A 26,622-nucleotide genomic window follows, 5' to 3' on the forward strand; every position below is an offset into this window, starting at 1 on the left:
ACTCCATGCTAGATGCTCTTACACTATATCTCATTTAATGCTCGCAACCCTGAGAAGCAGATCCACAATCCCTTATCTGAAACCCTTGGGATGAGGTATGTTTCAGAATTTGGGATTTTTCAAATTTTAGAAAGGTAATGGGGTGCATAGATGGTTTACTATGTAAGACCCCCAGCAGGGTCTGGGCAACACCCCACAGTCAGACACATTAACACATCGGCAGTGAAACGTATGACTATTCAGATTAACTGGATTAAATAAAATACTATGAAGAGCCTTGGTTCAGGTTTTGCCACCAAATCACTTTTGGTTTGGAATTTCAGATGAGGGATTGTAGACCTGTATTTTATTCTCTGTAAGTATACAGAACTGGAAACTGAGGCTCAGAGAGATTAAATCATTGCCCAAAGTCACACGCTGGCTTAGACGTGGGAACTGCCTGACACATCCGAGGCCTCTTGTACCAGCCCTCAGTGCCCTGGGTCAAACCAGGGAATCCGAGAGGATGAAGAGTGAGCATCTGTCCTGGGGCCCCTGGAGGATTCTTCCGTGTTTCTCCAGGGGTGCCCACATTCCCTTCCCAACCCCACCCTCCCCAGGACCCCGCTCACGGTGCACGTCCAGCTCGATGGAAGTCTCCTTGCCACTCGGGATGGCCTCGTTCACGCTGCGGCAGGTGAAGACTCGCCCGATGTCCAGGTCGGTGGGGTTAATGAGCAGCTGGCTGATGGTCGTCTCCCGCTTCCCATCCTTCAGCAGCTCCTGGGGTGGGACAAGGGTGGGAGACGTGGTCAAGCTAAAGGCCCCCTCCTCCGTTCTCAGGGTGACCCCACTCAGAGCTAGGCTTGTGCTGGAGGGGCTTCTCAACTTGAAGCTCAGCCCCCTCCCCCAGCCCCAACCTTTCCCCTGATTTGGTTTTGTTTTGTTTTCTTTAATTCATAGCTATTTTTTTAGAGAAGTTTTAGGTTTACAGAAAAATTGAACAGAAAATAGAGAGTTCCCATATACCCTCCTCCCCGACCCCACAGTTTCCCCTATTATTATTAACATGATGCATTAGTGTGATACATGTGTTACAGCCGATGAACCAACACTGATACATTATTACTAACTGAATGCCATGGTTTACACTGGAGTTCACTCTTCATGTTGTACAGTTTTCCCCAGGGTTTTGAGCCTCATTCCTGGAATTCTCTGAGACCAGCTCAAGGCCCTTCTCTTCTGGAAAAGTCTTCCTTGCCCATCACAGCCCTCAGGACTCTCCCGGCCTGAACTTGTGCCCATTGCAGTCATTCTGTCCTGCACTCTGCTCAAGGCACGCCCAGCCTTGCCTCTCAGGCACTGTGCCTGAGCGTTTCAGTGTTGGGTCTCTCCTTCTAGACCGTAACCACCTGAAGGGCAGTGAAGGGACTCAGAGGCTCAAAGTCTCACACTGGCTCAGGGATATCCCACCTCAGGTCCCTGAATATGGTCATAGGACTCCATAGGCTGTTTTCCAAATTGCAAACTGCCTAAGGGATACCGTACTACAAGCCAAAGTTAGGCCCCGCAGTTTGACAGCAATACTCGAATCTTTGCTGGCCCGGAAGAGTACCAGCCCAGTGCAATAAGCCCGGCTCCCTCATGCTGCCTCGAAGCTCCATTGTCTTTAATGAATATAAAAGGGGGAGTGGAGGACAAGTGGCTAGCACCAAATCAGCTTGTTTGGTTGCCAAAATATTTCAAAACATGTAGCCCTAGAGGAAAAAAATAACAGAGTTCTTGGTGGTGAGAAAGTTAAGCACCACTGAGGCCAAATTCTGATTTGTCAAATGGTGAAACTAAGGCTGTAGAGAAGTGAATTGTCCAAGGTCACACAGCATGTCCAGGGCAGAGCTAATCCAGGTCCTCGCTGGGGCCGCACTGCGAGGCACACAGACGAGCAGTCTCTCCCTGCAGGTGAGCAGGTCCCCGGCGGCACCTAGCAAAGGGCTAGGTGCACAAATATGTTTGCCCACAGCTGGCAGAAGGAACCCCAAACAGGAGATCTGGATTCTAATTCCAGTTCTATGTGGGATACTGGGCAAGTCACTTGATGCCTTTCTCTGCCATAAATCCGTCCTCTATAAAATGTACACAGTAATCCCTGCTTCCCCAACCTCTTAGTTGTGTCAATTGGGAAAATGTGCCAACTAGAGGCTGAGGGAAGGAGGTCGAGGCGCTCAGTAGAGAGAGAGCACAGTCTGACCCAGGTACAAACCCCAGCTCTATTGCATGCCAGCTGTGTGACCTTGGGCAAGTCACTCAACCTCTCTGACTTCCCTCTTTGTGAGTTGGAAATAACACCTAATTTATGAAACTCCTATGAGGATTAAGAGAGATTATCCATAAAAAGCTTAGCATGTACCAGTGCTTGGTACACAGTAGGTGCTTAATCTATATAGCTATTATTACTATTATTCTTAGTCTCTGCTCAGCTACTGAATGGCATTGTGAACCCGGGAATTCAGTTCTGTTCTCTGGGCCTCAATTTGCCCAACTGTATTGGACCAGACGCTCCAAGGCCCCTTCTCACATCTGCGTCTCCTTGAGTCTGTGGTCAGAACCATGTGGGAAAGGAAAGGTGACCTGGGACGAGGCCCAAGAGGAGCTGGGGGGAGGAGGCAGGGTCTCACCGTGCTGGCCACAGCGCCCTCCTGCTGTGTCCCATCCCGGAACCAGAGGATGGTGGCGGCAGGCTTGGCGTTGAAGGCTCGGCACGTGAGGTTGTGGGGGGTGCCTGCCTGCAGCAGAATCACAGGACCTCCATCAATCTTGGTGTCCTCCGGAGGGACTGTGGGGAGAGCAGAGCAAAGTCAGTCCAGGGTGTGGCCAACACTGCCCTGATGACCAAAACCCTTGCCCCTGGACGCATCCCTCCCTCTGCATGTTCACCCCCTGGTGGGGCAGTGCCACCCTTACCCCCTGACTTACAGTCATTGTACCTGTGCTTTCACGGTGGCTTCACCCACGGCCCTCAGCTCACACAGCTTTCCCAGACCTCCATCAGTTATTCTTTCCCAGCCTGTACCAATTCCGGTACTGGATGCCCTGCCATTGCTCAAGGCTACACAATATAAATGAGGGGACTGGCCTCAAATTAGGAAAGGGCTAGGTTATCTTGGGGTTTGAATACAGCTCATACCTTGGGGGGCCTAGCACAGAAAGGTGGCTACCTCCACGGAGCTTCTTCCATCCATTCCCTCCTGTCTGCTCCTCTGCCCTGGGGCAGCCAGATGAGTGGTTCCTCGACAGCAACCTCCCAAATGAACTCCCTGCCTCCAGTCCCTGCCGGCCCCAACGCATCCATCACTGCTGGCAGGTTATTTTCTCTATAGCACAGCTAAGACTGTGCCACTTCCCAGCTCAAACACCTTCAATGGCTACCAACTGCCATGGGCATGAGTTCTAAGCACCTCAGCCTGCTGTTCAGGGCTCCTCAGACCAAGTCCTGCACTTTCTCACCTCCTTGCCTTTGCTTCTGCTGTTCTCTCCTTCACAGCATCTGCTGAAGTGCCAACCATCCTCTTCACAGCCCAGTCGTTGCACAAGGCCTTCCATGCCATGTCCCCCCCAACCACCTCGGTTGTCCCCAGCCAGTCACTCAGAGCTCTCAGCACCATTGCCCTTGTGTTTGGGTTACTTATGATTATCCACCTCCTCTTCCCAACCAAAACTGTTATTCCTGGAAAAACAGGGACCCCATCTCACTAATATTTATACCGTCTCCAGTGCCTAGAATGTGGCCAAGGCAGGCTCTTGCTAAATGCTTAGGGCAGTAAGTCGATCAGATGTCCGATACTAGGACATAGGGGGCCTCTTCCTGTCCTGTCCCCATGGGCTTCTAAATGCTCTGGTGAATTGGACTACAAGTTCCCTGAGGGCAGGGGCTGCCTCTTATTGTCTCTTAAAGACCCAAAGTCTAGCCCAGATCTTGGTTGATAACAGGTCCTTGGGGATATCAGGTGAATTAATGAATACATGATTGATGAGATAAAGGCAGAAGGATTTTTGATTATAATCTTTCTGGTCAACCTCGTGTTCATCAGGCCAGAAATGAGAAGGGTTTAGTTTGCTTTTTGCTGGAAAAGACCAGGAAGACTCAGATGGGGCTCTGGGAGGGAACCCGTGAGTAGCCCTGGGAGGCCCAGGAATCCAGTGGTGGGCAGGGCTGTCTGGAGTTTATGCAATGACGGTCTCCAGGCTGGGGTTTCCGGTAGAAAGGAACCACTTGCAGCCCGTCCCAGCATTCTGCTCACCTCATGCACGCAGAGAGGTTGAGTGGAAAAAGCATGGAATTTCGCATCAGGCTGCCCTGGTTTTAAATCCTGGCTCCTTTATTTTCCTGTCGAGTGATCTCGAGTGTGTTCTTCGAGTCACTGAGTCTCAGTTTCTTCAACAGAGACACAACAATGGCTACTCACGGTGCCCTCGTGAAGGTCAGGTGTGTATGAACTGTTATGTGCAGGGCACGTGTGATATCTGGAATGTGTTCGCTTTACTGCCCGGACAAGAGCCTGCAGTGCCTCCAACTCCTGACTGGAGAATTATCTGCTGAATCCCTGGCTCCTCTTTGCTCGCTGAGTTCCTGGTCCCAATGCCGGATGGGTGCAGATTTGGAAATGGGGTAGCAAGGAGAAAAAGGTGGAGAGAAATGGATGAAGAGCTGCCACTCAGGGTCTCCTGTTCTGTGTGGGCCACTCCAAGGTCACACCTTGCTCTACACCTGAGGAGGAAGGTCCTGGATGAGCAGAGGCCCTGTGCTTCTACAGAGGGAGACACTTATATGCAGACATGAGGAGTCCCTACTGCGGGGAAGACCTCTCCTCTTGTTGGTTCTCCCTTCCTTGTAAGGCTGGCCCTTTCCCTTGTTCAGGACAAGACTGTCCATCTGTCACCAGCCCACCTTTCTCTTTGTATCTGGGGCAAAGGAAAATATGGCTGTTGAGGTATCTGCTCAGCCATCAGTTAGAGGGCACGTGTGCATGTGTATATTTATTTAGGAGCAAATTTTTGATTTGTGACTTAAATTTGTATCTCAGTATGTATATGTGTCTGTGGCCTCAGTTTCCTTGTGTGTAAAATTTCAAAAAGAACAGTGACACCTATTCCCCAGGGTTGTTATTGTGAAGGCGAAATGAGATCAAGGATGTGAAGCCAACTGTAAACTGTAATGTGATCTATGATATTTCTACCATTCATTGCATGCTTACCATGTGTCAGCTAACGTGCCTCATGCGTATGATTTCATTTAATCCTTACCACTAAGTGCATTTCATTAATCCTTTCGGGGTAAATACCATTAACCCCAATCCACAGGTAAGGCAGAGAGGCTCAGGGAGGTGAAGCAAATGTGATCGGAGACAGGAGAGTGAGTGAAATGGCAGGGCCAGGATGTGGACAGGCCTGCGGACCCCGGAGCCATGCTCATCTCTGCTGCACTGGCGTTGTTATCACTGTGAATAATGAGGGAGCTGTGGGCTGCGGATCTGCCCTATGTCTGCGTCTGAGGGAGAGTGTGAGGCAGCTCCTCCAAGTCCTGCTGCAGGAAGAATGCAAGGCCATTCTGTGAGGCAGGCTGGCCTGGGGGTGAGGCCGACCACTGAGGGGTACGGCTGCAGATGAGAAGGGTTTACCAGGCTGGCTGTGTGCACTGCCCGGCCCAGTTCTGGGCCCCCAGGCTGCCCTGAGCAAAGGCCGTGTGTAAGCAGGTGAGGGTGCAAGAAACATCCTGCTGTCTTACTCCCTCCAAGTGTCTGCAGGTGGCAGGGAGTTTGAGAGTTCAGGAGCAACAAGGAGGGGAAAGAATGAGGGGAGGGGGCCGGCCTGGTGGCATAGCAGTTAAGTTCACGCACTCTGCTTTGGCGGCCCAGGGATCGCAGGTTTGGATCCCGGACGCAAACCTATGCACCACTCATCAAGCCATGCTGTGGCAGGTGTCCCACATATAAAGTGGAGGAAGATAGGCATGGACGGATGTTAGCTCAGGGCTTATCTTCCTCACAAAAACAAAACAAAACAAAAAAAAGAATGAGAGGAAAGGAGGTGCTGGACTAACCTTTAATCTCTTACTCTTGGGGCCTCTTTTTGCTCCCCTCATCCACCCAAATTGCCCAGATAGGCTAGGAAGGCCCACACCCTCAACACGACCATGCCCTCCAAACAAGCATGCCCTCCAAACAAGCCTGTCAGCTTCCCCACTCATGTGCTCTCCCTCATTGACTTGCAAGCTTTTAACAAGTTACTGCTCCATCTAGGGTTCCCATTGATATTCTCCTCTTCCAGGAAGACTTCCTTGATTGAAGCAAGCAGCTGGATGCCATTATAAGCCCTTTTCCTGCAATACCTAAAGGCTTGGTTGGCCTTTCTTCATGTGTCTCTATTTCTCTGTCTCTGTGCTGGTGTAGGAGAGGGAAGGGAGAGTATCAGGGCCCCCTCATTAGGATGGGAGTTCTCCAGGGCAGAAGCAGCACCTTCCAGGACTCAAAACAGACGCAGTTAGGGAGGGAAAAAGAAGAGAAGGTCTCCTACAATCTCCTGGTTTCCTTGGAATGCCTGGAACAGCATGGGGGCTCACACACACTCCAAGGAGGGAGGGAAGATGGTGTCTTGGCATCCGGTGCCCACTCTCGGCGATCAGCTGACTCTTGCTCCCTAACATCAATCCTGCTCCTTGCTAATTCTTTCCATTTTGTCCTTCCCATTTTTGGAGGAAAAGCAAGTCATCCACCAGGCTTGAGTCCTAGTCTTTCAGGGCCTTTACATCTAAAGAAATTGGCTGTTGGGTCCCTCCAGTCCTCACTTATTCTGACACTTCACATTTGCCCAGACCTTCACAGTTTACAACTCCCTGCGCAGGGAGAACCAAAGCAGCAGTTGCTAAGAAAAGGCTGCCATCATTATGCTGCATTACCGATGAGAAAACTGATGTCCAGAGGTCGTGACCTCTTTGGAGTCTTGGTGCCAAAATGGCCCACGTCTCCTGCCTCCCAGTCCAGGCCTCTCCCTGCCACACTCGGACGACTTGTCACGTTCTCACCCCCTACCCTCCCAAATAAAAAACTTGCTTGTGTCCAAGCTCACTCATCTCAGCTCCTCTCTCCTTCCTCCCATCCCTCCTGGGGGCTCTCCCGCTCAACGATTTCAGGTTAGGGGAGGAAAAAGAGCAGGACGGATCAAACGGAGGCAGGAAAAAAGAAAGGGACAGAGTCGATGCCGAAAGGGAAGAGAGAGGGTCACAGGCAGACAGAGCCAAGCGGGAGACGGAGAGAAGCACAGCAGAGGCAGAGGCCTGGCGAGAGCACCAGAGCTTGAGGAAGACAGACTGATGGAGCCTGAGGTACTGCAAGAGAGGCACGGGGAGAGGCAGAGGAGCGTGTCAGAGCCGGCCTCATTCCTGCACTGAGTGCAGGAGAGAGTCCCCTCATTATGCAAATAGCCATGGGTGTTACCACAGAGGGACATCTGCTCTGTGCCCCATGGGCGGCAGCTGGGAGCCTGGCTTCCAAGAGACCTGCCCTCCTCCAGTGCCCCTCCAGAGGCAGCCAGGACCCCTGCCCCACCCCATCCCCAGTCCTCAGCCCTCGAGGCCCATTCCTTCCAGTGGTGCTCCCCTGTTCTTGCGGAGGAGGCCTCGAGGTGAATCTGAGGAGGAGGGTGAGCGCTGAGGGGAACAGGAGGCAGCGAAGGCAGGAGGGGCTGAGTGAGGAGGAAGAGGAGGAAAAGGGGCGCAGAGATGGGGGGGAAGGGAGAACTCTCTCACCAACAAGCCTGTCTGCCAGGAGAGGCTGGAAAAGCAAGGGGCCGGGTCTGCATCCTCCCAACACTCCTCTGCTCTGGTGGGCAGAGCCTTATGTCCAGAAGGAAGAGCCCAGTCCTTGAGCGGCCTGGGCGCAGGCTGGGTCAGAGGGTGCCAGACCTCGCACATCCCACATGTCCCGCCAGTGGCTGCCCACATGCCTGTTTTGCTCTCTTCTATCTGGACGTGGCTTCAGAAGAAGTTTAAAGAAGGACTTGGGGAGGGAAAGCTGGGGAGATGGAGGGACAGTGAGGGCAGACATGAGGCCAGGAATAGAGAAGTGGGAAATGAAGGAGGTGATGGACGAGGGGAGAGACTGCCAGGACACCAAGAGAAAGAGATGGGAGGATGGGGCTGGGCACTGCGGGCGGTGGTTATTACTGAGCACGGTGAGTTTTGCCCGCCGGGAGCGCAGGGCAGCCTCTGTGGCCTGGCACTCGTAGGAGGCGTCGTCAGAGAGCTCGGCATCCGTGATCTCCAGGTTGTACTGCCCGGCATCCGCAGAGCCCACGACCCGGTACCGCGGCCAGGCTGCAGGAACAGAAAGGGCGAGCCCAAGGTGAGCCCTGTCCCAACATGGGAACCAGCCTGGCCTACCCTGTCCCCAAGGGCATATCCTCTCCCCACTTCTCATCCCCTTGTCAGGGTCCACATCCCATTCCAGGCCAGCTCTCCTCCCTCCGCCCTCTCCTGGGACCCCATCGCCCTCTCCTGGGACCCCACGGGCAGTTAATGAGGATGAGGTCCCAGATGCAGACACCACCATGATGTCACAACCTCCTCCAGTGAAGCCAGGAGCCAGAAAGCAGAAGTGGGGAGGGGGGGCCAGCAGAAAGGGTAGATGAGCAGGAGCAGATGAAATCTCTGAAGCTGTTTGCAGACAAATGTCCCTCATAATAATAGGAAAGAAAGAAAAAAAAAAGGCAGACGGCAGGGAGAAAAGGAGAGAGAGAGGGGGAGGGCGTGTGGGCTCTAGGAAATATAGGGCATCGCAGCACAGACATGAGCTCACTGGGGCCAGAAGCAAGCCCAAGGCAGGCCAAGGTCTTGCCCTCACTCCCCAAGGGAGGGACGTATGAGGCAAGGTCCTGCCCAGCTCCCTGAAGGAGGCCCTAAACCGGCATCCCGTTGTCTGCAAAAGCCATGGCTGAGGCAGGTGGGCCCTCTCCAATTCTGTCTCCCTTGCCCTCCTTCCTCCAGGCTCCCGCCCACCACCTCACTCTCCCGTCCTCCTCTTTCATGTTCCCCACCATCAGCTCCCTCCCAGTATCTTCCTCTGTCCAGAGGCTATCGATTCTTCTCACTCCATATCTATTGATCTCTCTCTCTCTCTCCCAGTTTCTTTCTCTTTCTATCATGAAGAGATGCACCAGACCCATCTCTTTGCTTTATACAGACTGCTTTGTACAGACAAATTTCCCCTACCTGTACTAATACATGGAACTCACAGCAAATAATCTCAACCCCCTAGATAACAATAAGAATAAAAACATACAGTCCCTCCTATATTTTTATCATCACACTGCTTTACTGTGAGCAGTGTGTTTTCACAAGCATATTCTCTCATTTCAAATCTCCCAAAGGCACTTCTAAGGCAGACAGGCAGGCCTGCAACTATTCTGCCCATTTTACATGGCAGTAAAGTAAGGTCCAGAGAGGTGCAGTGGCTTTCCTAAGGCAGGACTAGCACCCAGGTGTGTCTTGACTCCTCATCCACTCTGCCAGGCAGCCTTCCCAAAAGCATTTTTACTTGCTTTGGAATATAGGAGGTTGGATTTTTTTCTTTTCTTTTCTATTTTTTTTTTTTTTTTACTGACTCATTATGTTTGCTTCAGCACTGGCTCCATAGTGCTTAATAAAGGCTTGTTGAATGAATAAATAAATAAGTGCTCAGGCTCATATTAAAATGAGTTTTGGGGGCCGGCCTGGTGGCACAAGCGGTGAAGTGCTCGTGCTCCGCTGCGGCGGCCCAGGGTTCACCGGTTCGGATCCCGGGCATGCACCAATGCACCGCTTGGCAAGCCATGCTGTGGCAGCGTCCCATATAAAGTGGAGGAAGATGGGCACGGATGTTGGCACAGGGCCAGTCTTCCTCAGCAAAAAAAGAGGAGGATTGGCAGATGTTAGCATAGGGCTGATCTTCCTTACAAAAAAAATAAAATAAAATGAGTTTTGGTCTCTGAGCGGACATTGCCTGGGCAGGGGGCAGGAGATGCTGCGCAACGGCAGCCTGACGTGAAACACTTGCGGGGCAGGGAAGACGCCCGGGCTCTCCCCTGCTCCTGCAGGGCCTCTAGTCTCCCAGCACATCCTGCGTCACCTCTGTCTGCCGGCAGCACCTCTCGTGGTGTCCATCTGTCTGTCAGAAGCTCTCTTATGTAAAGGTCTCTTGGTTCCCTTGATCTCTCAGGCTTCCCGCTGGCTTTCTTGAGCCAGTCCACAGCCAGGAAGAAAGGCAAAGCTTCGGAGTTTGGACACAGTGGAGACAGAGCGCAGGAGGAGAGGGACAGACTGACCCCCATACAAATGGGACAGGGGAGGCTGGAGCAGAGAAAAGGAATGTGGTGGGGAAATAGGGATGTTGAGTCCAGGAGTCAATGTTGGGGTGAGGGGGCACAAAGATGGGACAGTCCAGATGTGGGCTGGCTGGGCGGCCCCACTCACCTTTGAGGCCCTGGCCCATGCCCAGCGCCAGCCCGTCCTTGGTCCATTGCACGATCCCCGAGTAGTTGAGCAGCACACAGGGGAGCACGGCCCGCTGTCCGGCCACCACGGTCTGGTCGGCTGGCTCCTGGCTGAAGCGGGTCTGGGTCCCTGGTAAAGCCAAAACCGACACTGGGTAAGATGAGCGAGGAGAGGGCCTCCCCCAAGCGGCCACCCATCCCAGGCTCCCACTCCACGCCCGCCCTGCAACAGGCCAGAGACAGAGAGTCTGAGTCTGGGAAGGTGGACTCTCCAGTCCCTGCCCCACTTCAGTCCCAATCCCTTGCCTCTAAGATGTCGCCTGCTCGCCCTTGATTCCCTTCTTCCTCCACAGCCCCTGGGAATGGGGTTCAGGAGCTCAAGTGCTTAGCCATCATGGAAAGTGGTGCAGTGTTATGTAAAGGCCTTAGGGACCCGTCGAGTCCAACCCTCTCATTTTACAGACAAGGACACTGAGGTCCAGAGAGACGAGTAACTTACTCAAGGGCACCCAGTGAGTTAAGGACAGAGCTGGGACTCGAACCCGAACCTCGGCACTCCAGGTCCTGGGTTCTTCCTCTGTCAGCTCTACCACAGCTCCCTCACCCCCACACTGAGGTCAACGGTCAATGCATCCATAACAGATGCTGCTGGTGATGCTGCAGCCCCCTCAATACTTGGGGCAGAATATACCACCATACCCCTACTTGGACATCTGTCCTATGAGCCAGCGTGAGGTAACACATATGTGCAGCTATTCCAGGTACCTATCCCCCATGAATGCACCCGGCAAGTACCTAAGGGCAGATTCTATGGGGCAGGCATGTCCACATGTCCACATGTGTGTATATAAGCTTCCCGGGTGGCAGTGTATTCAAAACAAAGTAGCTCTGAGCCCACTTCTTGGCCCCCTTGCCCCGTTGTGGGTGTTGACTCCTTGCTCTCGAGCTCTGGGGGCATGAGTGTATTCACAGGACACACCTGCACATGGTCGGCCTCCTGCACTGTGGGAGCCGAGAAGACATGTGACTGTTCTGCTCTTCCTCTGGCTGCGGGAGCTACACATGGCTGCCCGGCTGGCAGCTCGGCCGGGAGCATTTGATTAGAGAACTGCAGAGTAATTGCCTTTAATTGTGGAGCCTAAATGGAGCAGGGAATTGGATTGTAGGTTTCTTCTCCCCCACCGCTCCCACCCACCCACTCCAACCAGCCCTGCTTGGCCCAGTGGTGGGGCAGGCCTGGGCACCATGCAGAGCTTCAGGAGCTGTGGCCATCAGCTGTGGGGAGAAGGAGAGGAGATGGGGGGCTGCAGGACAGCAAAAGGAGAGGTCTGGGGCTTCCTACCCACGTCCCCAATCTGTCACACCACTGTAACCAAAACCAACTTTTCCCAGAACTCAGGGCACTCCTCACCTTCTTTCCCTCCCCAGCTCCCAAGTCTTTGCAGAGACCACAGTCCAACTCTTTCCAAATCCAGCTTTCCAAAATTTCTCTGATCCTCCATCACTTCTGCATGTAAGCAAATGGAACTTGTCCCTCCTCCATTCAAGACCTCCCTCTAATGACAGGACCCTAGTCTCATCCCTCCCTTCTTTTTTTCCCTCCTCCAGCTCCATTCCTCTCCTTCTTTCCAAATCTGCCCCACATCCCCTTCCTCCAGGAAGACCTCCTAGATTGATCCCTTAGCTCCTTGGGCAAACATAACTTGTCCCATCACTCAGCCCTGCTGTCACAGCTCTGTCCGTGAGATTTCCTGTCTAAGCTATCAGAGTCTATGCCCATGCATTTGCCCTTCTGTTCCACCAGAATGGGAACTTCTCCTCGAGGCCAAGGGCCATGCTGTCTCTTCCCTCTGAATCTCCCCGGACATTTGACATCCACATTGGCTGCTGCACACAAAGAGGACCATGCAAGAGGTGGTGGACTTATGGCCAGTGTATGATTTAATGCAATGAGGCAGCATCTTTTGGTTAAGCCTGCAAATCCAGCTCTTTGTGTCTGCAGGAAGTTAGAAACAGGGCCTCTCCCCACACTCCATGAGCAGCTCCCCAACTCTGCTGACCTGACACCCCATCCGTGTCTTCTAAAGGAGGAAAGGCTAAGGCTCACCCATATTTCCAGGGATTAGGGTGGCAGGTGCTGAGATCCTGGGGGAGGGGTGGGTCAGGTGAGCAGCCAGCATTATTAATTCAGGCATTGCCCTCATTATTATTCAAATTTATTCATATCCTTGCGCATTTCTCCAGTGCAGCTACATGCTGCAAACTCTCCACACTCACGTTTCTCCTTTCTACAGCCCCTGGAGCCCAAGTCAAGGGCTTGGCGGTGGGGTGGCCTGTGAGCCCTGGCTCAGAGATGGAATTTATATTCACAGCTTTCCCGTGTGGGGCCTGGAGGCCCTGGTCTCCTGCTGAATCTCCAGAGGATAGTGAGAGGCTGGCTCCTCGTCCACTGGGTGCGAGGAGGCAGCTGACCTGTGGAGGACAGGTGGGAAACCCTTGGAGTCAGTCAGCGATGGGGGTCTTGCAGGAGGGAGGAGTGGTGTGACCTTGGGCATGTCACTTCCCCTTCCCAGATTCCTTTGTGACCTGTACAAGGACAAGTCTGGGCTAAAGACTGCAGAGGGCCCTCGAAGAGCACAGGTTCAGGAGACAGAATGAAGTTTGCATGGTTCCTCTGCCCCTTCCTAACTGTGTGACCTTGGCCAAGTTACTTACTCTCTGAGCTTCATTTTCCTCACTGGTAAACTGGGGGATGATAACGCCCACATCCCGGATTGCTGTGCCAGTTACATGGGATGAGCTGGATGACATGCCTGGTACACTCCCTTGCATGTGCCCACTAAGTGGCAGCTATGGCCCTTATTTATCCTGAACAGTTAGATAATTAGAGGGACCCTCAGAAACCTGAGCAAGGATATGACAAAGAAGAATCTGTCATCCTGGGGATTTTGGAGTAAAATTCCCTCTTGGTTTAGGCCTGGTTGAAGCAATTTTTTGTCTGGAGACAGGGGGATGGAAGCAATAACCCTGAAGAGAGTCCAGAGAGGAGGGGAAGTGAAGGGGCTCAGGAATTTAACTCGATGGGAAGGCAGCCTAGATCCTGAGCCTGCAAAAGTCGCAGGCAAAATAGCCCCTGCAGCCAAGACAGTATCTGAGATAGAGTCCAGACGCCCACGGGCTGTCCCTATGTGGCTCATGATTCCGAGAAAGCCCCAGGCTTCCCCTCACCAAGGCCCCTTCTCTCTACTCTGCACACTCCAGGCTTCTGTCACCCTTCATGCCCTTACACAGGCCTTTCCCTGGGTGGGACACTGCTCCCTCCTCCTCCCTTGGAATTCCAACGGCCAACTCCTCTGTGAAGTCTTCCGTGACTTGCCTGCATGCCCTCAGAGCCCTTTATACTCACTTCTCACCTCTGCTATAGTAGGTCCACACTGCACTGCCCTCCCCCTGCCTTGCCCCTGGGGGAACTCCTTGAGTCTGGACTGTGTCACTCAGAGCTCCAGCCCCATCACCTAGCACAGGGCCTGGCTGCCAGGTATGCAGCAGGTGTTCTGAGTAAGTCTGTTGATTGATGGGGTGAGAGTGAGCCAATGCCTGAGTAAATGGTCCTGCCTCATGAAACCCCCATCAAGGAAAGGAGGCGGAGCTCCTCCTGCCCCAGGGCAGGCTCACAGACTCCAGCAGAGGCAGGGATAGGGCAGGGGACCAGGGACACAGGGGACAGGGCAGGGGACTGAAGAGACAGGACAGGGTGCAGTGAGAGGAGGAACAGTGCTGGGGCAGGACTTGGAGTCAGTCCTGGAAGTTTCCCTGAAAGGTATGGGCAGGGGAAACAGAACTCTGGAAAGGTCTGATGCAATGGTGGGGGTGGGTGATGAGGGGATACGGCGATTGCTGAGAGAAAAGCCTAGAAAGTGAGCAACGAGGTGCAGACATCAGACAGGGCCCAACAGGAAGGGCAGAGGTGTCTGGTGGCATTACAAAAAAGGAATTACTGGTTATGTCCTGGAGTGTCAAGAAGGCACCCAGAACCACCACCAGTGGCCTAACAAGGATACACACAAATCCGAGAACACACACGGGCCTCTGAAGTCCTGGTGGCCTGGGCCTTCCACCATCTGTGACAGAACAGAGCCTGCACCGGAACTGGGGGGAGATTTCAGCTCCATCCCTGCACCCGCACCCCACTTCCAGGAAACAAAACCAGCACCCAACAGAAACGCAGGGGAATGGCTCCCTGTGGGATGGGGATGTGGGGCTCAGGAGCCAAGTGGGAGGGGAATCAGGAAGGGCCTGACCACAGCCAGAACGTGACCACAGACCAGCCTCCCTTAGCAGCAGCGTCAGATAAACGGCCTCACCGGCCTGGCAGCTCTAGTCTGGGGGGTGCACAAATCTGCCTTTGTGTTTTTAAATGAATTCCCACCTGCTTTGATCCCACTGCTTCCCTGTCTTCAGACACCATCACAGATGTGGGGAACTCTGGAGCAGCCATTGTGGAGGCAGGCAGAGAAGAACTGCGCCGTACACAGGCGCGCAGGAGCACACACTCACACAGACGGAGGGGGAGGCTGACAGAGGCGCAAATGACGCTGAGAAATAGAGACAAAGACAGACACCCACACAGAGGCAGAGGGAGCGTGGAGGAGAGAAATGAGACCGGAGGGGACGCGAGAAGGGAAGAGGAGATCGTGGTTAGAAAGAGGCCAGGAAAGAAAAAGACACAGGCGCGGGGCAGAGATCCAGAGAGGAAAGCACCGGGAAAATCTGGTGACACAAAGACGCCCAGGGAGTCAGAGATCCAGGCCAAGGCAGAAGGGAAGGAAGGCTGAAGGTCGCTGAGAGATGGAGACCCAGAGAAAGACAGAGAGCAGAGCAGGGGAGATGCATGGTGTGTGTGGGCCATGGGGGGCCAGGGCCCCATCTCCTGCTGGGTTCTCTCCTTCAGACATGTTGCCATGAGGCTGGGGCCCCTCAGACTTCAGGTGCCCTCCACCCCCCAGTGTTGCCACCAGGACAGGAGAATCCTAGGAGGCTCAGGCCTCCAGGTGAATAGCTGAGCAGGGTGGGGAGGGCAGGAGGAGCACAGAGGGACCCTGGGGAGGAGTTAGGAGTGCAACAGGTGGGTACGTCGTCGGGGGGAGCTGTGCTTCTCACACAAGTGAGGAGAGGGCAGAGCTGGGGAAACCCCAATGTCCTACAGCTTCCCCTCCCTCCGCCTCTTTCCCAGACCTCCTTCCTCTTGGGTTAACCCCCCGGCCTCACCACCCCACCCCAGAACTCCAGGCTCCTCTGGCCTCTGACCAGGCATAGTTTCCTCCCCTGTCTTCCTCCACATTGTTTGAGCTTCTGGTTATGGCACTTATCACAGCCTGCCTGGGATTAAAAGTTACTCATGTGTGTGCATTTCTGTCTCCCACTCTCCTGGGAGTCCCTGGAGAACAGAGACGCTTTGATTTACCTTTCTTGTCCCTTCAATCCCTGCAACGTTCCTTAATAATGATAACTCTCAATTATGAGATGCCGACTATGTGCCAGGCTCCAAGGCAGATGCCTTATGGACATCATTTCTAGCCCTATAATCCACTACACAGTGGCAGTTATTATCTCCATTTTATAGAAAAGGGAAATAAGGCTCAGGGTGCTTAAGGCACAGATGTTAACTGGCAGAGATGGGAATGAACTCAGGTTCTTACGCCGCACAGTCCCAGGTCTTGGCACCATGCCGCGCTACAGAAATACCTAGGTGTCTCCTAAATGGACTGGACTCAGGGCCCCCGCCCCAGAGAACTTCTGGTGCCCCTCAGCTCTGCGCCCATCTACCACTTCTGATCTCCTCCTTACACCTCAGAGTTCCACCTTAACCCTGTTTACCTCCTGGGAGGACAGTGCTCCTCAGATCTGGGGCTGGCCCATGCCCCGAAGCCACGCAGGAATTGCCTACATGCTGCCCCCAACCACAGGAGAAGGCTTGATGTAAATATCCCTACTTGAAGGAAGAGTAGTTCCCAAGGCTGGAACAAACGCCAACAGCATCCAGAGAGGTTTCAGTGATTCACAAACCGCCAACATTTAAGCCACCCATATCCACCAGCAGGGGTAGTAGTAATAATATAGCCCCTGGTTATAAAGTGCCAGTCACTGTGCCAAGGATCTCACTGAGACTAGTTCGCTTAACGTACACAACAACCCAATGAGGTAGGTACCATTATTATTCCTAGTAAGGATCTAAGGCTCAGAGAGATGAGCAACGTCCCTCCAGTCACACAGCTGCAGAGTATTGGAGCCAGGAAGCCAAGCAAGGAGCCAGAACACCTGGCTGCCCTGGAGTGCAATGCCATCTCAACAGCCTGCCTACAGCTGTCTTCCCACCTATCCCCGTCCCCTGGACCTCCTAGCTCAGACTTTAGCCATTGTGCAAACTTGTCCCCTGGTGCCTCTCCATCTCCCCTTGATACTGTCCCCTCACCTAGGACATCCTCTCCTCTTCTCTCAGCACCATCCCACCTCTCCTTCTCAACTCTGATCTTCTTGGGCCAACATTGCTTTCCAGCTCTGTTCTCCAACTCCTTTCTCCATCCTCAGCACAGCCTGGGGGTCCTGTGGTAGGCCAAGAGAGGCCACCTGTGTGTGAGCACATCTCCTGTTCCCATTGGGCCTGTCCCTGGGGTGGGGGATCAGTGTCCCCAACAAAGATCTGGTAAGGACAGAGAGTTCTAATCCCGTTTTCAACTGAGAACTAGGAAGTGACCTCTAAATCTATCATAGAGGGGCTGGAAATGCTTACAGATTCTCACACACATTGTGTACTTCTTGTGGGCACATGTGAATCATAACACATAAGCACACACGTTCACTGGTGCATGTGCACTTGCACACACAGGCACACACACACTTCTTTCACTTTGCATTCAAGTACATGTTTTTGCACCCCGTGGGTGCCCATCTGTACCCATGTCTTGGCACATGTGCCCTGGCGGTCATGTTCCCAGAGCCCTGCCCTTCAGGCCAGCCAGACACCAGAGAGGGAGAGGGGCCAAGCACATGAGAAGCCAAGGAAGCCAGGCTGCAGGAAAGGGGGGTGGTGGAGGCCAGGCCCTGTCTCCCCGGATTTATCAAACGAGCAGTAATGAACCCCCTGGACCGGAGCAGTCCCCACGCTCTCCACTCCAGATCGCTGCTGGTTCAAAGGGAAGCCTTTGATTCACACCGACAGCTTTCAGATGGAACTAAATCTCTCCACACTCCACTCTTCCTCCCGCCGCTCTCCCTCCCTCTCTCTGCTCTCACATCTTCACTTTCCCACCCTCCCCCCAGACTTTCTCCCCCTCCCCAGCCATTCCCTTCCTGCTTTATGAAAAATACAACAGCCAGAGAGGGCCCCTCCCATTGGATTCTCTCACCCAGAAAAGAGGATTGCAATTCTCTGGGAAGGGCCAGCAAAGGGGAAAGGAGAGAAGAAAGGGAGATTTGCACTTTTGATGAAGGAGAGAAAGCAGAGGAGAAGGGAGGAAGAGAAGAGGGAGGGCGAGGAGGGAAGTGCTGGCTGGAGCAGGCAGAGTGAGGATAGAAAGGAGAGAAAGACAGAAACCCTGGCTGCCCAGGCAGCACCCAGCATGGAGACATACAGAGGCAGAGAGAGAAGCCGGTTCAGGACCCACAGACCAGAAGCTCCCAGGAGGGAAGCCCCACGCCTGCCCAGTTGACTGGGCATGAGGGGAGTGGGTCTGTTGATTTTGCCTTATATAGAGCCCATCCCAGAATCTGAAAATGTCAAAATGATGTGACTTTAGGGACTGTGACCCCCTCCTGTGACAGGAGAGGAATCAGGGGTCAGAAAGCTCCACTGACTTGCTCACAGCAGGTAATCTCAGGTATGGCTGTGAGGAGATGTCAGGTCATATGGATATCAGATGGACTCCCTCAAAGACAAACATTCAAGGACTATTATCACCCCCCATCTGCTGCCCACCAGCATTTACCATATCAAAGCACTTTGCCTTCATTTTACAGTTTGAAGTGAAAAAGACATAGTGGGCAGCAGGGGCCTCAAATGGCTTGACTCACTCAATCCACCCACCAATCCACTGATCCACGGACCTTCAGCACCGACCCACTTTCGGTCCTTTCTCATCCCAGGAAGCTGAACAAGTCTTTCTTCCCTCCCCACAATCTGCTTGGCCAAGCCACCCTGATGTCCATCTCCAAGGCCGGGGTATGGTAGGGACAGCCGAAGGGGAATCTTTCCAGGGACCAGATGGGATTTTACAAGTGGCCACAGTCTGGCCTGGTTTCCTTGCATTTGAGCAGACCACAGACGCCGGCTGTAGAGGCTGGCTGCAGGGCCCGGCTGGTGTTCAAAGTGACAGGGCTCATGAGTTTATTGGTCTGGGCCAGTGGACTAGTCACTGCAAGAGGCAGGAACAGAACCCTGGAAGAGGCAGGGGGAACAGTCCAGCCACCATCCAGCTGCGTGACTTTGGGGAGATCACTTCACTTCTCTCGGTCTCAGCTTCCTTCTACTGTAGAGAGAAGGAGCAGAATACTTGGCACCCCAAGGGCCTTTCTGGCTCTGAGGTTCCAAGATTCTACCGCATCTCACGCCCTCCTGGGGCTTCAGCCAGACCTTGCTGACACCCCTAAGGACTCAGCCCCGTGCCACATCGCTCTCAGACTGTGAGGGAGCACTGGTATACCCGGGCCCATCCTGGCATCTCCTCCCAGCAGGGGTGTAGAGGGAGGTCTGCGGGTTTGTAACACTAAGACAGTGGCTGAGAGGACCAGAAGATGTATCCAGCATACGGAAAGAACGGCCACTTTTGTTTTCCCCTGTAAGGAACTCCCCATCAGAGTTTCTTACATCCCCTTCCACTAGGTTCGTGGTGAGAAAAAGGAGGATAGAGTGCAGGCAATCCTGGGTCTCAAGTGACCTGCTAGCCCAGGCCCACTCACAAGGACTTTGAGCTCCTGAACTAAAAAAGACTGGCAGGTGCAGCTGGAAATTCCCCCCTGGCCCGTTTGGACCTCCAGCTCCTTCTGCCCTGCCAGCCCAGAGGCACCTGGGCCAGAACTGATCTGACAACTCTATGCAAATGTGTCCTGGCAGGGGACCCTGAGAATGTTTTATATGAAGGACAATAGCATTGTGAGCCCAAGTGGGGTTGGCTCTAGCAGGTATGACAGGCGGGAGCAGAAAGGGAGTGGCAGGGCTGGTGGATGGTTCTGCTGAAAAACTGAATTTCAATCTGGCTTCAGTGGGCAAAGGAAGGGCAGTGTGGGAGAGAGGAGGCAGGTGGCTGGCAAGGACTTAGCTCAGACAGGAGACAGAGGATAAGGGGAAAGAGCAAAAGATAGACAGAGAGGGAAGGAGAAGAGAGAGCAGACGCTAGGACAGCCACAAAGTCAGAGAAGGAGTGAAGGAGGGGGGAAGAAGGCACCAGGAGCTGGGCTGGGAAGGTGGGAATTGAAGGAGACCCTCCTCCCTCCACTAGACTCCAGGCCCTGAATCTGCCTCCTCCAACACACTGATGGAGGAGGGAGATGCCTGGGTCGCCAGCGGTGCCGAAGTCCACAGAGGGAGAGGAAAAGACATTGAGAGAGATGGCCCAACATACAAAGACAAAATGAAAACAGAGAAAAGGAAGGGAAGAGCGACAGACAGTAAATAGACAGCAAAGAAGAGGAAGAGAAAGTTGGCGGCAGGAAGAGTGAGAAAGAGGCGGTAAAAGATTGTTTGAAGGTAAGGAAGGAGGGAAGAATGAAGGAAGGAGCTGAGGTGACACTGGTATGAAAGAGACAGAGAACAAGACAAAGAGACAGGAGAGGGAAAGAAGAAAATTAAATTAGAAAGAGGATCTGCAGGTTATATCTGGAAAGAGCCCTGATCACCAATCCTAGACCTTTGTTTGGAGGAAACTGAGGGTCAGCAAAGGAGAGAGGTGGGCATGGCCCCCAATTCCTCGTGGCTTCTGAGCCAGCCTCCCAATTACAGAGGGCCCCCTTCTCCAGGGACAAGGCACACCCCAAAACTTGCTGTCCTGCACTCATGGTGGGGGCAAGTTGGGGGGCTAGGAATCGTAACCTGGAAGCCCTCCTTCACTAAAGGAAAGGAGGGGAAAAGGAGCAGTGAGAGAGAAATTACAGAGAAGGCTGGGAAGATGGATAAAAATGGGAAGTGAGAATCAAGAAAAAAAAAAGTAATGAGACCATCTGGGAGAGGAAAATGTGAATGAAGATAAGGACAGAGAAGCAGAGGAAAGAAATTGGAGAAGGCGAGGGGGGGCAGCAGAGGCCTTGGGGGCTGTGTGGGCGGATGGGCGGGGAGGTCTGGGGCGGATTACCACCCTCTGGCCTCATCTGAAGGTCTTGAGCATTTAGGTCAAAGAAAAGGAGTGAAATCCTTGAGAAATGGAAGGGATTTTTGAAAGGATTAGCCAAGGAGGGGGAGGAGGAGAGAGGTGGGCTGTATCTGAGGTAATTCCAAAGGCAACTGAGGGCAGAGCCCACAAACCAGGACAGGCCCAAGTAACCACCACTATTGCCTCCCTCCCACAGGCGACCTCAAAGGGAGAGCTAATCCTGGCCCCAGGCAGCCGTGTGCCCTCCAGGAGGGAGATCAGTGAGTCACCCCTCATCTCCCACCACCCTGCCTTTCCCTGGGCAAACAAGAAGTTTGTCCTGGGGTCTAACCCCGTTCCCCCCTCCTACGTTAAACCCCTCCCTCAGGCAGACAAGAGGCCTCCCTACAGAGAAGACAGTTCTGCTCTGAAAGCCTCCCTCTGCTTGATTGAACAGTCTCAGTCACCACTGTTAGGAATATGGCTTCAGAGTACAATCTGAGAGAAGCCAGAATGGTATCCCTGAGTGCTCTCAACAGGCTCAAAGCCCAAGAAGAAATGCAGGCTGATCACCAGACCCTCCCCACAGAGGTCTCCTGGCACTTTTAGGAACAGGCTCTGGAATAAATAGTCTCAATGCTGAGAAATCCAGAAAGGCGAAGGCTGGGACAACAGTAAGGAGGGCATTCTCTCCTTTACTCTGAAACCAAAAGAGCCGGAAGGAAATCCAGGTCTTCCGATACAGACAGGAGCTCTTAAGAACACTTCTCCATTTCTAGGTTTAATGAGCTTTATTATATTTCTGCAGCCCCTCACATCCCCCTCCCCTCAAAAAGAAAAAAGACCAGCAAATCCAGGTGTTAGACCTTAATCTCCTTCCAGAGTCGGGAACCCTCCATCACAGATGACTTCACAGATGTCTCCAGCACTTCCAGGTGGGCTGACTCTATGAGCCAGGTGGGCAACTAATATGGGAAGGCACGGGGCTCTGATGAATGCTCTCTACATTGGCACTGGCTCTCCACTAGTGCCTCCGAGAAAGGCTGACTTGGCAGACACGTTACAAGCCCATAACACAGGTGGATCCCCAGGCCCCATTACTGAGCCTTCATTACAAGCCCCCAGGCCAGACATTAATGCCTGTGGCTCCCAGGGGAGCAGATTTTTTTATTCGTGTAAGAACCTTCTAATAGCACATGGCAATGAGCTCCCCATTACTAGAGGTGTTCAACATATAGATGGATGACCATCTGACGGCAATGTTCCAAAGGGCTGTGGGTAATATTTAAGATCCTTTTCAATTCCGGCACTTTATGATTCGACTTGCACACCTCATATATTTTCTTCTTACTTTGGACACATACCCATCAAATAATCAATCTGTAACAGTTCGATCATGGTGGACAGAAATGGTTTGCAGTACCAAAGTTTAAAGGAAGGAATTCTGAACAGAGCCGCCTGCAGGGAAAAGAATAGTTCAAAAAATGGTCTAGGATAGAAGTCAATGACATAAGTAAAGCTTTTGTCCCATGGCAATTAATCATGAAACTTCAATGAGATAGCGATGAGACCTGAACAGAATCATGTTGGTTTAGACCTATAGTTCAGTCTGTAGCTATACTGTATTTTATTCTGGCTCCTTTTTCACATGACTAGACTGTAAACTCCTTGAGGCAAGAAATGTAATCTCAGTTGTGCATCTTCCAAAGTGACTAATACAAAAGTGCTTTGCATATAATAGGTGTTTAATAAATGCTTGTGGTTTGATTATGCGAATTAATGATTAATGGATAAAGCATCTGCGTCCAGAGAAAGTCAACTCAACTCAATAGTCATTCATTCGTGTAACAAACATTTTTTGGGTGTCTACTACATACTAGACACTGTCCTGGGCTCTGCAATGCAAAGTGAACAAGATAGACCTGGCCCTGCCATCACCTCACTTACAGTCTAGTGGACATACCAAGGATCTGGGCAACGCAGCATGATGAGTGTCATGATGGAGCGACACGGAGGAAAGTACCTTAGATCAATGAATAAGTTGCATTTTTTCACATGTCTGACTTCCACACTGGTCTTCCCTTGGGCTGAGACCCATATCTTGTTGGCCTTTGCTGGCTCTAGGCTCTTTCTATAGTCATACAGGTTAGACGTTGGAGGCTTCGCTTGGCTCAGTAGATATTCAATAAACACACATTTACTGACTAGAATTGCATTGAGCCTTGAAGACGAAAGGATTTCAACACCCAGAGAACTCGGGGGAGGGCTTCCAGACAAAGAGAACAGCATGAGCTAAGACATGGAGACATAAAAGACCAGTGAGCAGTTGGAAGTGGCTGGAATTCAGACACATAAAGAAATTGGATCCAAGGTCATATTTCTTTAAAAATTAAACACTTTCTCATTCTGGGCATTCCTCAGTCTCTACCCTCCAGAAATATCTAGGCTGTTGAGAGAGACTGGACATAGACAAAGACAAACGTCCAGATTCAGAAAGACAAAAGTGGAAGATGTGGCTGATCTAAGCTGCACAGAGCCACAGTGTGTCAACTTAGTAAGGTTCTGAGATGGGCTAACAAGAATCAGAAGGAATAAGGCAGCTGTGTGGTGGTGTGAGTGTGTGTGTTTATGTGTGTGTGTGTGCTGGGGGGTACATGTGTCCTTGTTTGCATTCATGTGTCTAGTGAGTTTGTGTGTGTTACTGCATGTCTACATACAAGTGTTGATATGTAGCCACCCAAAGGGAGAATGGGGCACTTTCTGCCTATAACTAGGACATTCTAGGCTTTTCCAATTAATCTCCATTAAAAAGATTTCCCTCAAAGGCACTTCTAGAGGCCCCAATTTGGGGTCATCTAGATCAATCCTGCCTAAAGTAAAATCAGCTCCGACCGGCTGCTGAATCGATCCATCTAACTTGGTTCACTCTACACGTGCAAGGGGCACAGAATGTTAATTTGCTGCAGGGAGCTGAGGGAGCCTGGACATGGAGGCTCTGTAATTAACAGCTGTAGGAGCAAGGTCTCAATATGGCGGCATTCAATAGGCATAGGGTAGGGAGGTCCCAGAGGTAGGCCTTCGGGGTTGATGCTGAGGCTAGGGGCTGGGCCGGGAACACTGGTCTCTCTGTCTGCTCCTGATCTTTCCTTCTCTACCTGACTCGGTGTGCTTGTCAGATGGAACACAAATGCCCCAAAACAAGGGAAGCCAAGGGAGACCAAAACCATTCATCTAACCACTGTTGGTTAGATAGACATTGATAAGGGACACAGTGGTGGTGACCAATTGGGAGTCCATACTAAGTGTCCATGGAGAGACCTTCTCTTCAAGGCCTTGCATACTGATGACTGTTCCTAGGACCCCAAAGCCTGTGAAAGCCAGGAGAGCTCTGTGGCCTTATTTCTGTGAAGGAGGCAAGTATTTAGCAGAAAAGGGAAAGTAACCTACGTGTACACGTGCCAGCCACCCCGCCATCTTCTAGCAAGCCTACACTTACCCAGGGCCTGCTACGCATCCTTCAAAACCCCCTCCTCCAGGCAGTCTTCCCACAGGTGTTGTACAGAAGGTATTGATTTTCCTCTCCTCTCCCATTCAAACCAGCCAAGCTGGCCTGTGTCCTCATCAGCTTCTCAACCTGGGCTCTTTTCAATTTTTCTACTTACAAAAATTTCACTGATCTGGGGACACTCAACCCTGCTCACTTGTCTCTTTGTCCTGTGTCCTGTGTCAGGCTGAGACCACCTAGATGCCAGAGGAGAAGTCCGGAGCATATCACTGACGGAGGTGCTCACTAAAGCTTCGTAAAGTTTGCATAAAGAGGAGCTTGGTGGGCCCAAGGCACAGAGGGTACAGACTCCCAGATACAAGAGAAATCTTGGAGAAAGCAGCCTGCCTCTTCCTTCACATCTCTCTGCATCTCTGATTCTTTCCTTCCCTTTTTGATCTCCCTGTGTTGCTCCCCCTCCCAGGGAAAGGGGAGGGGGTCTCTCCTTCCTCCATCTCTGCATCTCCGCTGTCCCTGGTCTCTGCAATAACTTAATGATTTCTCATTTGGCTGCCCAGCCCTGGATGGGGAGAGGCTGCCTTTGATTGCTTGTGACACCAATCTCACAACAAATTTAGCACCTCGTTTCCTGGACGAGCCAATATTCCCCCTCGATTATCTCCCTGTGAGGGGACAGGGCGCCGTGCATTTCAACGAGCAGCTTATGCCTTCCCCGATATCAGAGTCAATCAAGCTGATGGTCCTCAGAGGGATGGAGGGGTGGGGTAGGAGGAGGTTCTCAGGGGAGCACAAGAAGGCTCCAAGAGCAAGGAAAAGGCAGAGGAGGGGGCGGGGGGCAGGGAGGATGGTCTGGAGCAGAGAGAAGCCTCTGGAAACCCAGCCCTCAGTAGGTTTATATGCAGATTCTCTGAAATGGAAGGTGGGGATGGGAGCAGTTTGACCTCTGCTCAGATAATTCTGGAACTTCCTTCCCAAGCCACTCCTGAAATCCTGGCATTTCGTCCAGCCATCCCCTGGACTCGGGCATGGGGCTAATGGAGGGAGAAGGGTGATGACCTTGGAGTCAGGGTATTTCACCCTGGAATGAAACAAGAGAGGAAAAGATGCTTCCCGACTCCACGCCCCCACTTTAGCATTCCCCGACACCTTGTATCCCATGGAAATGACTTTCCTAACAGTATCACTTGCTCCTGGTTGGGCTGCCAGAAGGGGCAGGCATCCTGTGAGGGATCTGCCCCACATGACTGATGAGAGGAGATGAAAGGAAATTTCTCCAGCCCAGAGGCGGTGAGTTGGAGGGATGGCTGGGGAAGGTGGGGGGGGGGGGGTGCGGTTCTCTGAAGGGAGTTAACGGAGGAGGAAGGGCAGACTGAAATAAAAGCCTCAGGGGACTTCTGACAGGACCCTGGGAAATGGATCAAAGGAGAAGGAGGGAGGGAGTGATAAGGAAATGTTGCTTCAAGGCAAGAGGGGAAACAAGGAGAGGCCAGCTACACTGAAGACAGAGGGTCCCAAATGTGTGAAAGATGCAAGTGTGAGAGCCCAGCTAGGTGGGGGTGGTGCAGGGGAAGGAGGGTGGGGTGGGTACATAAGGTCATCTGTAGTGACTGCAGACAGGGAGATGGAGAGGGAGGGGCCCAGTTCAGAGAGTCCCAGAATGTGAGCTGAGGGAGAGGCCCCGCCCCCAGGAAGGCAGGATGCAGGACTCCCGCTGGGAAAGGCGGAAGGAGGCGCAGAAGGGGAAGGGGAAGGGGCTGATCACTAGGAGGGGTAGCAGATGGTGGCTGTCATTAAACAGATTCCAGTAAGTCCAGGAAGCCTTAGACAGCAGAGACGAGCTCCTGTAAGCAGTGGGAGGGGAGAATTAAGGAGCAGGGCCTCGGAGGAAGGAACTTACACACCAACCTGTATGGTTACACACAACCTAACTCTTATTCAACACTAACCCCAAACAGTGGCCCCTAACCCAATCTCAACCCCAACACCAACTCCAACCCAAGCCTAACCCTAACCATAATTCTAACCCCAAATCCTAACTAGAACATGAGCTTCCACGGGCCGGCCCTGTGGCTTGGTGGTTAAGTGCGCGCGCTGCGATGCTGGTGGCCCGGGTTCGGATCCCGGGTGCGCATCGAGGCACCACTTCTCCGTTCATCCTGAGGCCAAGTCCCACATACAGCAACTAGAAGGATGTGCAGCTACGACACACAACTATCCACTGGGGCTTTGGGGGGAAAAAATAAAATAAATAAAATCTTTAAAAAAAAAAAAAAGAAC

General features: G+C 52.5%; 1 protein-coding gene across 5 annotated transcripts in view; it reads right to left on the bottom strand.

Moving 5' to 3' along the window:
* KIRREL1 (kirre like nephrin family adhesion molecule 1) overlaps positions 1-26,622 on the bottom strand; it is a 100,809-nt gene that overhangs the window by 12,086 nt on the left and 62,101 nt on the right. For 3 of the 5 annotated variants that reach the window (XM_014797684.2, XM_087441226.1, XM_087441242.1), the window contains 4 exons: positions 10,481-10,630; positions 8,198-8,347; positions 2,655-2,812; positions 612-762 (listed from right to left, as the gene is read on the bottom strand). In XM_014797684.2, coding sequence (XP_014653170.1) covers positions 612-762; positions 2,655-2,812; positions 8,198-8,347; positions 10,481-10,630 — 609 coding nt within the window. Of the gene's footprint in view, positions 1-611; positions 763-2,654; positions 2,813-8,197; positions 8,348-10,480; positions 10,631-11,479; positions 11,639-26,622 lie in introns of all 5 variants that reach the window. The other 2 variants (XM_087441234.1, XM_087441217.1) reach the window with 1 other exon arrangement.

This window comes from Ceratotherium simum, chromosome 2 (genome assembly GCF_057802395.1).
Source record: "Ceratotherium simum simum isolate JZ-2026a chromosome 2, ASM5780239v1, whole genome shotgun sequence".
Lineage (NCBI taxonomy): Eukaryota > Metazoa > Chordata > Mammalia > Perissodactyla > Rhinocerotidae > Ceratotherium > Ceratotherium simum.